A 16,206-nucleotide genomic window follows, 5' to 3' on the forward strand; every position below is an offset into this window, starting at 1 on the left:
GTCTCTCTGGCCATAGCTTTCATCTTCTATTCAAGAAGGTGGTGTGAATCCTGAACGACCCTCAAACATGCTCTTTGATAGGTAGAGATTTTATACCAATGATCATTGTATTGGCAGCAACTCTTGAGTTCTGTTCTCTCCCATTCAGACCATGACAGTGTTTAGATCAGATATATCCAACCTGGGCTTCATGCAACATTAGGCAGTAATGCAGCCCCCACAAAATAATAAAAATATATTTTGAAATTAACTATATTATATATTTTATATGCGGCCCGAGACAATTCATTTTCACTCAGTGTGACCCAGTCAAGCCAAAAGATTGAACAACCATGCTTTAGATACTGGAAAGGATATTGACAGCATCTCCTTCAGGCCAAGGACAGTGATGTATAGTTAAGTATCAGCAGCATATTGATGATACCAAATCCCAAACAGCCAGATGACCTTTCCCAGGGTATTCCAACAGATGCTAAAAACAGGGAAGATAGGACTGACTCATAGTACCCCTCATATCAAGAGCTACAGGCCAACCTGTTTCCCCACAAGAAGTGATTTAACTTTCCACCCTGAACAAAGAGTGAAACTATTAGAAAACAACCTCTCCTATCCCAGGGAGTTCCATTTTGCTCAATGAAATTGTGCTCAATGATATCGAAAACTGTTGAAGAGGCCCAGTAAGACAAATAGGAACACACCACTCCTGTAATTGATTGAGAAAATATATACATATATAAAACAATCTGCTGCTAAATTAGTTTTCCTGATTTGAAGTTCAGCTTTATAATGTAGAATATATTCTGTTTACTTTGTTAGTTTACTTCTCCTTTGGAGTTTTGTAAGATAAAAAAATTAATTGAAAATTTTGATTGTATTTAAAGATAGTTGAATGCATCTAAATATGCTTGTAATCAACTCTTTTAAGCCTTTATTCCTTTAAAATCAAGTTTTAGTTTTAAATTAACTTCATATAACTAGTCGAAATCTTAGTCAAAGAAGAAATCACAATGATAATCTTGCAGTTGAATTTTTTTATTTTATTTTGTTTTCTTTCTTCTGTTAAATGAACAGGAGCTTGGCAGTGATGTGATTACCATACACACCATACACGCAGATATAATGGTGTCAGAATGCAGTTCAGAAAACATATACGCAGAGATCTCAGAAATTAATACAGTAAGTTGATGATAGTTAATCTGCACAAAATTAATAATTTATTCATTACTACATTTTAGAAAATAATTTATTTGGAAAAAATAGATCATAGAGAAAATTATAAGAAATGAGAATATAAATTAATTAGCTATTATTTCAAAATTGCCTTCTTACTTAACGTGAGACATTTTGTAATGTTGAAAAGCTTATTGCAATAACGGCCGTCTATATTGTGTGTTTTGAAATTTTATATGCCATATGCCCATATTGAATTGTGTATAATCTATTGTGAAAAATGTGGATTGATCACTTTGAATATTTATAAAAAATAAAGTTATATTTTAATCTGAAATACAAAGGACTGTAAGACAAAATAATTTTTTGTAATTATTTTATTCATTTATCACATTTCTATATCATCCATTTTACTAAATGACTGAAGTTTACAGTATTGTAAACCACCCAGAATACTAACAAGATTAATATTTTTTCCTATGTGTACTTCCTTAACATTGACTAAGTCAGATACCTGCCTTAAGAGATAGGCTTTTATGTTAAACAGTTTTAAGTCAAATGATTTAAAATATTTACATTAGAAAGGACAGCAGAATTTTAATTCTCGTATCCTTAAGATTCAAAATGTTTGAACATCCTTATACTGACTGAATTGGCAAGGAAAGCCGCTGAAGTTCAAGTGAAGAATCTATAATGCCAGATGTAACTTAAAATCACAATATGCAAGTATGTGAAGTTAATATACTTATGGAAATTATTCTATCTCTGAAAAGAAGTACTATCTTATTTTCAAATATAAAATCCTCCTAAAGCCATTTCTTAATATAATTGTATGCTTCCTTATCTCTACTTGCAACATGGTGTCAACTATGTTCTTATGGGTTGAGCAGTCCCAAGTCACAATCATAATCTATGGCTCAGAGTCATGAACATGGGGCATGATTCTGCCTAGACGCTCACATTTAGTGTCCCCTCTTCTTTATACCTTTGATAAGACTTTGTATAAATGGAGCATGACATTATTGTAAGAAAAGTAAAGTGTTGAATTACAGCTGTTGGCAACTCAATCGTACTATTTTTTCTACAACTATTTACTCAAGTATCAGTTATAATATAAATTAGCAATAGTGCAATCCCATTTATGTCTACCAAGACGCAACTTCCATTTAGTTCAGTGGGGTCTCTGCTCAGTTATGTACAAGATAGCAAAGTGAAAATATTTTCAAGGAGCTTTATTGGGTAGTAGAAATAGCTTTTGATTTTCAGTATGCGCATAATTGTATAGAATTTTTAAAGAGATAGTTTTATTCCTGAGTCTTCGGAGAGGGGCGGCATATAAATTTAATTAATTAAATTAAATTAAATTCATTCATTCATAATTTTCTAGCACGTATGCTGCCCAGTAACTGTGTATGAGTTGAGTGGCCATATAAATTTGTTTAATAAATAAATGAGGACCATCTTTTGTACAAAAATAGTTATACACCGGAGACAAATTCCTTGTGCATCCAATCACACTTGGCCAATAAAGAATATTCCTATTTCTAAAAATAGGAACAATGTAATTAAGAATTTACTGCCTGTTTGCTTTAGACTTTATCCTCATTTTTAAAAATGAAAATGTAAAATTCGTATATGGGTATTTCATAAAGATTGAATTGAACTAAAGAATAGAAAGTTTGTAGTTGTAATTAGGCAGAGATATTACAAAAAAGTCCCAAGATGACTCTCCACGATGGATGCCCTGATCAATCCCAATAGATGGAGAAAATGTGTAGGTATAAAGACATTTTAGATGAAGGAGGAAATCTTAAATCTAACAATGCCTTGAGAGAGCTAGGAATAAATTTAGATTGGTGGACCTATCTACAAATAAAATCCAGGTACCAAAAAGACAAAGAACAATGTGGCTTAGAACTAGGATATAACAGGCTGGATAAAGTCCTGATGAGAACAGGTAAAAAGATTCTGGCTAAATTATACAATTATCTATTAGATGAGGACAGAGCTGAGGTTATAACAAAGAACCAAATGAGTGCATGGGAGAAAAATATTGGACATGGCATAAATTTTAATGAATGGGAGGAGGCATGGAATAAGAATTTTAAATTGACCAGAGCTGCGACGTATAAGGAAAATCATTATAAAATGCTCCACAGGTGGTATTTAGCCCCAGCTAGGCTAGCAAAAATGTATCCTAACGTATACCCAAACTGCTGGAAATGTGGTTATGGCCAGGGCACCTTCTTTCTCATGTGGTGGACATGCCCTGAAGTGAAAGGATATTGGAGTAAGATTAGGGGATGGCTACAAGAAATAATTGGGGAAGATATTGAATTGACACCGGAAATATTTCTCCTGGGAATAGTAAAGAAGCCATATGGAAAGGAAAAGAATCATTTAATAATACATATAATCACAGCTGCTAGACTGGCCTACGCACAATATTGGAAAGAGAAAACCCAGCTACCAGAAGAGCTTATAATTAGGAAAATACTGGAGTGCGCAGAGATGACCAAATTAACCCATGAAATAAATGATGACGAGAATTCAGAATATTATACCGTGTGGGGAAGGTGGTATGACTGGATGAATGATAAAGTGAAAGAAAGAGAAAAAAGGTATGTTAAATAAAAGTAAAAAGTAGCCTAAGTGACACCAGGTATATATTCTGTATATATGTATAAACACTGCACATCCGATATTAATGGAAATGTTATTTTATATATAATAATAATAATAATAATAATAATTTTATTTCTATACCGCCCTTCTCCCGAAGGACTCAGGGCGGTGTACAGCCTGTTTAAAAACACAAACAAAACAACAATATAAAATTTAAAATAATTAAATAAAGTGGCTCAGATTTAAAACCCCAATAAATTTAAATATCCCAATTTAAAAACTATTGTGTTGTTAGTCCGGCCTGGCGGAATAATAGGGTCTTCAGTGCGCAGCGAAACGCCCGGAGGTCGGAGATCTTACGAATTTCCGGGGGCAGTTCATTCCACAGGGATGGGGCTCCCACAGAGAAGGCCCTCCCCCTGGGCGCCGCCAGTCGACATAACTTGGTTGACGGCACCCTGAGGAGACCCTCCCTGTGGGAACGGACTGGTCGGTGGGAGGCTATTGGTGGCAGAAGACGGTCTCGGAGGTCTCTGTTTATAAATTTAATAAAATTTCTTATAAAAATAAAGAAAGTTTGTAGTTGTTTGTATAAAATGAATGTTGCATTTGATAGCAGTTAATATGCCTATAGGAAAATGTTTATTGTTTGTATATTAATCAGCTCTGAAATTGCATGATTTCACTATGTTTGCTCTCTTAAGCATGAATCCCTTCCACATTTTTCCCATGCCAGACCTTGACTTAGGCTTTTTTGCCATTTAAATATTATTAGTGCTGCACACTATTTTGTTGTTGTTGTTTTGCCCCTGAATTAAATTAATATTAGATGTTAAATGGAATTTGCATTCTGAACAGTAAAGATTGCCTGGAAGTTGAAAAGTAATACAGTACTATCACAAGTTCTTATTATCCGCCAGTTTCATGGAGAATCTTACTGGTGATACATATTCATTTACATTCTACTTTTTCCATTCAATTAAATTCGCATTGTCTGAATATTGTCACTTAGTATTTAAATATTCATTCTTTATAAATTTATTAGATTCTTTTAAATAGCAGAAAATAAAAGATTCTCTCTTTTCAAGGAGTATTTAGAACAAAATAATTCTTGCAATGCTGCAAATTGGCAGAAAAGAATAGAAATAGAAAGCATAACAAAATTAAGTAAGGCTTATTATGTTTCTTCTTATAACTGCCCTCGCTACCTTCTTTTAAACAACAAAAAAAGAATAAAGTTGCTTTAAAAGTTATAATGAAAAAAATGGATATGCTTCTGTAACCTATCTATTATGTTCTCTATTACAGGTAGTCCTCAACTTACGACCACAATTGAACCCAAAATTTCTGTTGTTAACGAGTCATTTGTTAAGTGAGTTTGCTCCATTTTATGACCTTTTTTGCCACAGTTCTTAAGTGAATCACTGTACTTGTTAATAACATGGTTGTTAAATGAATCTGGCTTCTTCATTGACTTTGATTGTCAGAAGGTTGCAAAAAGTAATCACATGACCTTGGGATACTGCAACTGTCATAAATATGAGTCAGTTGCCAAGCATCTGAATTTTGATCACATAACCATGGGGGGATGCTGCAAGGGTCATAAGTGTGAAAAACGGCCATAAGTCCCTTTTTTCAGTGCTATTGTAACTTCAAACGGTCATTAAATGAACTTTTGTAAGTTGAGGTCTACCTGTATATACAACACATATATACAGGTATCAAAATTATTTTGTTACTACTTGGCATTTTTTTCAACATTTTTCAGAATAGTGTGCAAAATATATAACAAAAGAAGACTAGTTCATGCAATTTACGAGACCGCCTTCTGCCACCAATAGCCTCCCATCGGCCAGTACGCTCGCACAGAGTGGGCCTCCTCAGGGTGCCGTCCGCCAGTCAGTGTCGGCTGGCGACCCCCAGGGGGAGAGCCTTCTCTGTGGCGGCGCCCACCCTCTGGAACAACCTCCCCCCAGAGATACGTACAATAACAGACCTCCGGATTTTTCGTCGGGCCCTGAAAACTTATTTATTTCAACTAGCTGGGCTGGCTTGATCCCACAGTTTTGAGTTAAATTTTAATTGATTTTAAATTGGGTTGTTTTAAATTACGGCCAAAAGAAACATTTAATCATTTTAAACTGCTTTTAAATTTTGTATGTTCTGTTTTTATTTCAGCTGTTCACCGCCCTGAGTCCTATTGGAGAAGGGCGGTATATAAATGGAAACAAACAAATAAATAAATAAAATAAATAAATTGAATATGGTCTCTAAATTATAAACAAAATAGATTTTTGACAGCCTGGAAATATTTGTGTCAAGATTAAAATTAGAGGGATTTCCTAGACGTGCCACATAATATACTCTGTGTATCTTGAATGCTCCTGGACATTGGACCCAATAATGTAGTTCTTGTTTCTCCATTACTACTAATCAAAAAGAAAAAGTTCAGTGCATAGTAAGAATAAGAAGGCATTCAGTGATATCTCTCTTCTACTTCTACTCAGCAGAATTTAGTTTCCTAAGAGACAACTATGAATGCCACATTATAAGATTACAGATAGTAATTTAGGAAAAAATTTCTAGATGTAAATCCTTTGAATTTGCTTGGATGTACTTTTTTTTTTGTACATAAAATGCAAATCAGTCGTCTATTTTGTAAATGTTATTTTTAGAGATTTTATCAGATGCTCTTTACTGAAATAAAGAATATTTTTTGAAATATGAAATAAACAAGAATTGTCTTGTTTAATTTCAAATTGGTGTGAAAGTGATTCATATTTTTTTTTGTCATAGAAATTTCCAGAGATGCTTAGAATGCTAATAAAAGAAAAGTTAAAATTTGTCCTTCTCCCCAAGATGGCTGCTGAATGGTGGGAAATTTTCCTTTTCCTTCTGACGATCTGTTGATTTTGCTGCCAGAGTTGGTTCTCTGGCAGTGCTGCTTCCTGAATTTAAATGGGAGCACTTAGGAATTACCCAAAACAACTTTTGAATGGCCATGGACCCACCTGGGAAGGGGAATCTTGGAGATTGTGGGAGAGGTTGGAAAGTCATTGGGCAAATCCATCTTCCTTTCAGCAGTTTGTTTTCTAAGTATGCCTGGGTTTTAACTTAAACTTTGTGAATTTATTGTTTTATTTTGCTTTTTGTCTTAAAGTTGATTGGCTGGCTGAATGCTGATTTACTCTAATCCCCTGCTGGACTTTATCTGTTGTTGTTTTTCTTTTTCCTTCTGATTTATGTTGTTGTCTTGAATAACTTTCACTTTTCCGTATGGAAACACGGCATGCTTTCAGATGGTAAAGTCCTTTGATTTATATCAGTATTAGACTTTCACCACAGGGTTTCTGCATTTTATTAATTTATCAAATATTTGAAGTTTATTTTTTTACTTTTCTCTTAATTTTGGATTTAAAATATTCAGACAATATTTTCTTCACTCTGCTTCAGCTTCTTGGTTCTCTGCCTAATTCACACAGAGCAATAATGTATTGGATTACTGACAACTGACTGGTTGAAAAAAAGGTTTGATAATATTCAATCTTTAGTTGAAAATTTTTTTAAAAGTTTGATGAACTGATAATGACTGGAAAATATTCAGATGCATCTAGTATCTGGATAATTCAGATTCACAAAAGAAATGTGATTTGAAACTTCAGTCAATCTGTCGCAAAGAAAGTGGGACTGTATAGACTTAGAATTAATTCAGTTGATTGCATATACCACTTTGAACTTCAAGCCTGCAGCTTTTACAACATAAGGAATTATACTGCATGGAGAAGTGACAATTTGGCCTTCCCTAAGAGGATTGAAGGAGATTAGTGTGATTTATCACACTTAATTGGGAACCAATTTCATCGGGACTTGGTTGGGAAGCTAGACTGATTTTGGAGATTGAATTTATTATATTTAATCAGACAACAATTGATAAGAGGTGGAATTAAAAAACAAATGTGGATATTTGATCCAGGACAAATTACTGTTAACTTTTGGGAGGATTTGGAATGATAAGATGCCATAGAAAAATTTTTATGAGCTGATTAACAATTTGCTTTCAGATAATTTTGAAACTTTAACTTTGTCTTTTTAAATTATTATTGTTGTTCCTGTTAACTATTTTGTCATTAATATAATATATAGATGACAGGTTAGTAATTTGCAAATAGATTTAGTAATTTAAAAATCTTTTGGGTGTTTTTCATAAGGGGTGGGATAGTAATATTGTATCAATATTCAACAAGAGGGGATAATATCTATAAATGTTTTAATTCACTTTTTAAATGACTTGTTTGCTATGTTTTCTTTTTGTTTTGTTTGTTTTTTAAAAATCTTTTGGAGTTTTTTATTTTAATTTTTTAAATAAAATAATTTGATTAAAAAAGGAAAAAAGAGAAGTTATAAATTAATATTTCTCCATGTATTGTGAGACTCTTAGGATGATATGAGTGAACAACCAACATTCAGTTTGGCCTGAAAGTTGCTGTTGAATTGTCAATTTAAAAAAAAAATAATTTATATTGAAAATTTTGTTTACAGTGGTAAAAACAAATTTAAGCTAAACTTAAATTCAAATAAACTTTATTTAAACTTAAATAAACTTAGATAAAAAAAATTATATGTGTAGTCCTTGACTTAAAGACTACAATTGGGACTGGAACCCACTGAGCAATGTTGTCAATAAGTGAGTTGCACCAGATTGAATGACCATTTTTGCCATGGTCATTAGGCAAAATCTAGCTTTCCCTATTGACTTCTTGTCAGAAACAGACTGGGAAGCTCACAGGTGGAAATCAAGTGACCGGGACACTCCAACTCTTATAAATACTTGCAAATTGCCAAGCACCTGAATTGTGATCAGGTGACTGCAGGGATGCTGTAACAGTTGTAAGAGTGAGAACTGGTTATAAGTCACTTTTTTCAGTGTCATCATAACTTCAAGCGGTCGCTAAATATATGATTATAAGTTGAGGACTACCTGTAAAAGCTGCAAAAAAAAGTAAAAGGGGAAAGGGGAAAATATTTATTCAAGTCTTTAGCCACTCTTTTGTATAACTAATAGAATGCTCTTATTTAGGCCACTTTCTTCACTTGTCATTGGTGCTTTCACATTAATTGTTTTGTCTTACAGTCCATGCTATTTATTGTCCAGTAGTTTCAATATTTCTACATCAAACAAAATTTGTTCACTTTTTTATCTTGTAAATCTCTCAAAACATTCCCTTTCACATCTGTCATTTCTTAACAACTTTTGGAAATAATCTAGCCTTAGCAGCAGACATTGATATTGTGCCTGCTAATTTCTGATTCCATTCTTCAACAATCTGCAATATTTCGTATGTCATAATATTTTGTGTCATTTTGTAAATTAAACTAAAACCAAAGGGCAAATTTTCTTCCTGGAATCTTTAATCCCCTCTAATGTCCAGTTTCTGAAATCACAAAGTCTTGGATTTCTGTTATCACTTTGGATAGACAAAAGAGGTTTTTAGGACCAGTCTACTCACTGGTTCTTCGGTTTCTACCATGGTCATCATCTCAACTCATTCAGAGATGTGCTAGTTCACAATTGTTTCCCCTGAAGTCATTGAATTGTTAATTTTAATCTGACAGATGAGAATCTGACTAATCCCAGTATAGCCATAATTATTGTAATATATTATAATTTAGTTTAAATCAATTCAGGTTTTAGTTTTAGTCTGGGGCTTGCCTGTTTCCTTATCCTGCTCCTACATGCTTTTTGAAGTATAGAGTCAGCATGCTACTAAAAGCCTTTTTGCTTTTCTTTCTTTTTTGTTTTTGACCTAAATAAAGGTTGTACACTTCTTTTTTACTTATTGGAAGAATGCAACCCAATCAGGGTGGTAATATAATGCTTTTCAGTATTTGGGTTGTCTCTTGGGGTTCTATGTTTGTGTCAGTTTTTATTTTAAAATGTTTTTAAACTTTTAAATATTTTTCTGTACATGTGCATAAATGATTAGTAAATAGTAAATTGTAATGTTGTTGTACTCTCTTCCACAATAGTAAACTGTGCAGGAAAATGGTATGAAAAGAAACACTGGATGAATGAATGAAAATCCCTGCTTTTCCACCCCTCAACATGGCAGGACTACAACTCATGACCCCAGCTTCCTCTCCAATGGGTCCTTTTTTTGGACTACCATGGCAACAAGAAGCAATTCATGATAACATTTACACACCAAGAAAATATCAGGTACTAAATGTAATGTTAATGCTATTTACAATGAAAATACGTTTGTGTCTTATATTTCTGTTAAATTATGTGTTCATTATAGATATTTTTGTCTCTAATTGTTAACACTAGAAGTAGAAAAGATATAGTCATCTCTATGTTACCATTTTGTGTCCAGGAATTTCAAAGTTGAATACTGTACTATAGTATCTAGAAAGTGATACTATTATATCAACTTATTTGCCTTAATCAAAAGAACAATACATAAAATATAATGTTTCAATTGGGCTTTCCCATTTCCCTCTTGACATCAGGGAATTATAGCCCATTCCTAATAAATTATTATTGTAATGAGAAAGGTGGAGAGAGAGAGAAGAAAATTAACAGTTTTTATTCTTAGCTAAGTATAAAAATGACTCTTTGCCTTTTGTTTGAGTTGCATAATTTAGGATACATTATCTATTTTTAATCATAAATGTTGCTCCATTCTAATAGTCAGAATTGGTAGCTTGCTTGTTTGCAACCTTCGTTAAATCTAAGCACTCCTTTAAGAAGAAATGATTAGCCTGTCTTTCTTGTAGAAAATCCAAGGCATTTCTCAACCTTGACAATTTTCTGGCTAGGAATTCTGGGACTAAATGTCCATACATCTTAAAGTTGCCAAAGCTGAGAAGAACAGCTTCAAAATATGGAGAATTCCACTGGATGCTGGAATTCCAGAGGGCAAGAAGTGGATATGGAAACCATAGATTGCTTGACAGGGAGACATACCTATGGAGAAATGTGTTAAATTGCTCAGGCAAATTCTGTGAGAGACAGCAGTTCAGTCTAGTTGTAAGGGATGGCTCCTAAAGTACTCTTCTGATATTGGTTCATTCTCTCTGAGTGCCCATTAGGGGCCAGATCATTCAAGGATGGCAAATTAATTAGAATGTCTAATAGGTGAAAGAGAGTCTTCCAAAACGTAGGTGTAAACTGAGAACTGATATTACATGATTCACTAACAAACACACAAATACTCTGGTATCTAAAACCATAGTCTAGAAATAATGTTTCTTAAGATGTGGCCCTAGGACTTATGGAGATCCACAAACCCTCTCAGAGATCTGCAAAATCAAAATTATTTTCCAGCCTACATTGAAAAATAATACAACGTTGAAATCCTATCAAACAATTTTGACAAGTGGTAGTGGCAGAAAACGTGTCAGCTGTAATTTTCAATACAGTAAATATCAGTTAAAATTTTTGTAAAGAGTAGTTAATTAATGCACCAGGGAAATCGGGAAATCCAGTCAGTTCAAATAAATATAAAGGTTTATTGCAAGCTTAAGCTCTCTACAAGAATCTGAACTACTAACTGTCAAAGCAAGCTGGCGGTAGATAAGAGTCAGTGAAATTCAAAGTAGCCTGGACTTAGATCTCTTGTGGGCGCAAAGGAACTCAAGACTGATGATGCTTTTGATCTCTCTCGGGCTGAGCCCAGTTATCTCGTACATTTGGGTTTGGTAACAGACGTGACATCTACTATTATCCTGAACCAATAATTTTTGTGAAACAAGTGTTCATCATTCATGGAGAAAGTCTTTTAGTTCCCTGGTTGCCACATATATTGACCCCTGAAAAGGCATCCTGTTGTAATATAATCTAACTGCGAGATCTGTCATTGGCAAAAGCTAACTGCAGCCAGTGCAAATCACACAGGACTGTGTGATTAATACTGCTGTATTAATAAACCAAAATATTCTCATACCTACCTGAGCTGTTGTATGGTCAACCAGTTCAAGTTCTCCAGTGGTTTTCAAGGGCAGCTCTAGCTAGAACAAATTGCATTTGTCCCTCTATGAGATGATAAAGGCTGATACAGCTAAGAGCAAAGCTTCCTGTCCCAGAAATGGCTGGAAATAAGAGCACACGGTGTAATTGTTTTAAGCCCTCCCAGTCATAGCCTGCAACCGCTTTGCGAGCAGGACTCTGAATCCAGAAAAAATCCTCATAATGCCGAACCATTATATTTCAAGTGATCTATGACTTGAAAAGGACTTGATTGATTAGTGTGAAATCTTACTTATTCAAGGAAAAAAATAAAAGTGTGTTTGTTTTAGGTGGAACTCCTGGAAGCATCTCTGGATCACAATACTATTGTCTGTTTGAACACTGGCTCAGGGAAGACTTTTATTGCAGTGCTACTCATTAAAGAACTTTCTTATCAGATCCGGGAAGACTTCAACAAAAAAGGAAAAAGAACAGTATTTTTGGTTAATTCCGGTATGGATTTAATGTAATTTAATCAATAAGGAGATCATTTTTAATTTAAAAATAAAAGTAGACTGGAGTTTTAAAACAACAAAATGAAAAAATGTTTTGTTAGTAGGCAAGATGAAATTGAAACTGTATGGCTGTACGTGTTAAGTATTGAATATAATCATTCTGTGAGAAATAATCAAATTCAACTGAAAAGTGTCTACTTTTCATAGACCTTATATGGATGATTCTAATTGTATGTGTGTAAGAGAGCCAGTTTGATGTAGTGGTTAAAGCATCAGGCTAAAAATCAGGAGACCGTGAATTCTAGTCCCACCTTAGTCACAAAGCCAGCTGGGTGATCTTGGGCCAATCACTTTCAGCTCTAGGAAGGAGGGAGTGACAAACTACTTTTGATAAACCTTGGCAAGGAAACAGCAGGGATTTGTCTAGTTAGTCTGCAAGAATCAGGCCATTTAACAAAAGAGATTAAAAAATTGTACATGTACTTGAGATTACACATCAAACTGTTTGTTTTACTATCCCTAACATGTTTTTTTCCCCTATAAAGCAAACCAAGTTGCTCAGCAAGTATCAACTGTTAAGACACATTCTGATCTCAAAGTGGGAGAGTATTCAAGTTTGGAAATAACAGAAGCATGGACAAAAGAAAGATGGAACCAGGAATTTGCAAAGTATCAGGTAAGGTATCTTTATATTTTTATACTATAAATTTGACACCATGATTAATTATATCTAGTAAAGAATTGTGTGTTATTTCAATAAAACATAACATAAATGTTCTTTGAATATGGGTAGAATAGAATCGGGAAAGGTAGGAGAACTGGCAATATTAAATATAGTCTTACCCATTTACGTGGGATATACAGTCAAAGTCTGTAGCTTACTCTATTGTATAATGTTATATGAAAAATATTAATATTTAAATAAAAATTACTTTGATAAACTTCCTAGTGGTTCTCTAGATTGCTCTTTCTATATAAACAGAAGCAAGGGTCTGGATTTGAAGGATGAGGAATAAGAAGCCCTAAAATCTGTTAGAAAGCCAGCGTAGTGTACTCCTTAAGGCACCAAGCTAGAGATTAGGTTCTAGTCCCACCTTAGGCACAGTTTTTTAAGAAGAGAAAAGTTGGTTCAGACGCACATTTTTAAAGGGGTTTTATCCTTAATTGGTATTTCTCTGAATCTGTGTCAATTAGATGTTACAGCAAAAATGTCTTGAGGTTTTTTAATCTAAGGTCTTGTTTTCTTTATAACATAATTTTAAAATTGTAGAATGGCAATCTCTATTTTGTTTCCTTGGCTTTCTTTAATAGGAATGAGTATTATAGAACAGCTCTACAAATATTGTCTAATTTGAAAAAGAAGGATGTTACTCAATTTGAGCAGCCTTTGAATAGGATTACAATGCATTTCACCTCATGTAGCCAGAAGTTTAAATAAAAGGCCAAATTCTGTGTTACAGACTGTTTTTATGTAGAAATAAACAAATGTTCAATGTTTAATATTGACTAAATTGAGTAACCTTTAGCTCTTTCCATAGCAATAATTTTATTTTTGTCTTACATTTTTTCAGGTTCTGGTTATGACCTGTCAAATCGCTTTGAATGTTTTAAAAAATGAACATTTAGCCCTCTCAAACATTAATCTCCTTATTTTTGATGAGTGCCATCTTGCAATCCAGGATCATCCTTATAGAGAAATTATGAAGGTATATTACTCAGTTAGGTATTGAACACTTAATCTTCAATTTTCAGTGTACATCAGTTAGGAAAAGTATTTATAAGATGTGCAGCACTACAAAGAATCTGAAAAGGTCCTTTGAAGCAGGCAACGAATACAGGTAGTCCTTGATTTACAGTCACCACTGACACCAGATTTCTAGTGATAAGTTATTACGGTCATAAGTCAAAACACCACATGAGCAAAGCAGATTTTCTGACTTTTTTGCAGTGGTCATTAAGCAAATTACTGTAGTTATTAAGTGAATACACAATTGTTAAGTGAACATAAGAAGTCTATTCTTCTGAAGGGTGTTTATGTGCCAGAAACTGCACCAAAAGGCTAAAATGCAGTCTGTTGACTGCAGGGGATGGGACATTTTATAATAGCCAGAAGTATTTTATGGGCCCATCTTTAAATGGTGGTTATGTGACTGGTTCTAAGTCAAAGACTACTAACATACTGTTGGTTCTTCTTTGCAAAAGCACCTTTGTCTATGCCGGAGGACATTTTTGTCTTCAGATACGAAGGACTACATTCCTAACTATATAAAAGTTCATAGCCTTCCCTTCCAGTGTTTATGTACCACTTATGATGGGATATAAATTTTGGAAGAAGCACCCTTCCAATACAGAAATTGCAGTAATTAGCAAATATTGTTTACTATCAGGTAGTCCTTGACTTACAACTTTAATGGTGACTGCCTATTACAGTCGTGAGAGTTGTGAAACAGGTCATCACATGACCAACCTGATTTTATGATTGTTTTTATAGCAATCATTAAGCAAATCACTCATTAGGTGAATCTGGTAATTAATTTAATGCTGCTGTCATTAAGGAAACCATTGTTCACTATGGGGCATTTTTGCAGAAAGCTAGAAGTAAACACCAATTTTAGCCAAAAAAGCATAATAAATTGCAGCCACATGACCATAGGGTGCTACAAATGGCCATAAATGTGGGCCAGTTGTCAAGAGCCCAAAATGCGGTCACATGACCATGGGGGACCTAAGTGTTCAGAACTGGGTCGTAAGTACCTTTGGTGAGGGCGATCTTCACTGAATAGTTGCTGACCGCTTTTACTTCATTCTCGACTTACTTTATATAATTAGATACTGATATAGTAAAAATATATTGTTCATTCTGATAGCAGCTTTTCCACTGAAGAAATTAACAGAGTCTGTCTCCTGTTAAGATTCACAGGTGAATAGAGCATATGCATTTACTCAGCAAATTCTGCTAAATGAAAGAAGAATTGGGTCTATCTGAGCTGAATGGCCAGTGGCAAGCTATTTTTACAAGTGTGCAAAGTTATTTTTGTATTAATTCAGTAAAAAAAATGCTCCGGAGTATTCTTTGCTCTGGGTTTTAGGGGTAATATAAAATGGAATAAACATATTTATTTTGTTGATTATACTTAGTAATTGATGTTTGAAAGCTTTATTAAAATTATCTATTTGGAGAATATGATTTCTCACTGCCAAATGTTAAATAAAAAGATGTAGGGAATTTATTTAAGTAACCAAGATATTGCAGAATCTATAAAGTCATCTGTGGAACTTTAAAATAAGAATTGGACTTCCTCCTTTGGGACTACACAGTGGAATAAAACAGCTGTATTATTTTAATGCAGTCTCATTAGGAAGGCTGGGGGGGGGTGGGTTCACCTGTGGAATGGATACAAAGCCATTGCAAAATTCTAACTTCAGATTTAGTGTGTATGCCAAAATTACTGTGTTTTAATATCAGCACAGGGTTAAACAAAAAACCTAAATCTATGTGTAAACAGTAAATCAGTTTCTTGTTTTTCTCATATTGCTCTGGCATTCTTTTTCATATTGAAAAAGAGCTATAGAATTTCAGTTTGTTATTGAATTCTTTCTTATCCTATCCTTGTATTTGAATGCACCCTTGTATTTCCTTATGATTTACTTTCAGCTTTGTGAGAGTTGTCCATCCTGTCCTCGAATCTTGGGATTAACCGCTTCCATTTTAAATGGAAAATGTGATCCGGCAGAGTTAGAGGAGAAGATTCAGAAACTGGAGAAAATTTTAAAGAGCAGTGCTGAAACAGCAACTGATTTAGTAGTTTTGGACAGGTATCTTGCCACATATTTGACTGAATGTTGAATGTCATTCATGAACATTTATATGGAAAGGATGAAATGATTGTATATATCTAGAATGTCAGCATTTTGGTTTTGATTATTTTTTAATGGAATTTTAAATCT

The 16,206-nt window shown here is 33.9% G+C and overlaps 1 protein-coding gene across 12 annotated transcripts in view; it reads left to right on the top strand.

Annotated features, from left to right (window-relative positions):
• The window catches only part of DICER1 (dicer 1, ribonuclease III), a 57,241-nt gene that overhangs the window by 6,169 nt on the left and 34,866 nt on the right, over positions 1 to 16,206 (top strand). For 5 of the 12 annotated variants that reach the window (XM_087872523.1, XM_087872531.1, XM_087872554.1 and 2 more), the window contains 6 exons: positions 1,072 to 1,176; positions 9,823 to 10,012; positions 12,094 to 12,256; positions 12,804 to 12,934; positions 13,830 to 13,964; positions 15,914 to 16,074. In XM_087872523.1, the coding sequence (XP_087728649.1) occupies positions 9,869 to 10,012; positions 12,094 to 12,256; positions 12,804 to 12,934; positions 13,830 to 13,964; positions 15,914 to 16,074 (734 nt within the window). In that variant the 5' untranslated portion in view covers positions 1,072 to 1,176; positions 9,823 to 9,868. Of the gene's footprint in view, positions 1 to 1,071; positions 1,177 to 5,103; positions 5,168 to 9,822; positions 10,013 to 12,093; positions 12,257 to 12,803; positions 12,935 to 13,829; positions 13,965 to 15,913; positions 16,075 to 16,206 lie in introns of all 12 variants that reach the window. The other 7 variants (XM_087872534.1, XM_087872536.1, XM_087872565.1 and 4 more) reach the window with 3 other exon arrangements.

The sequence above is a fragment of the Pantherophis guttatus genome, chromosome 1 (assembly GCF_059756535.1).
Source record: "Pantherophis guttatus breed Tessera chromosome 1, ASM5975653v1, whole genome shotgun sequence".
In the NCBI taxonomy this organism is placed as follows: Eukaryota; Metazoa; Chordata; class Lepidosauria; order Squamata; family Colubridae; genus Pantherophis; species Pantherophis guttatus.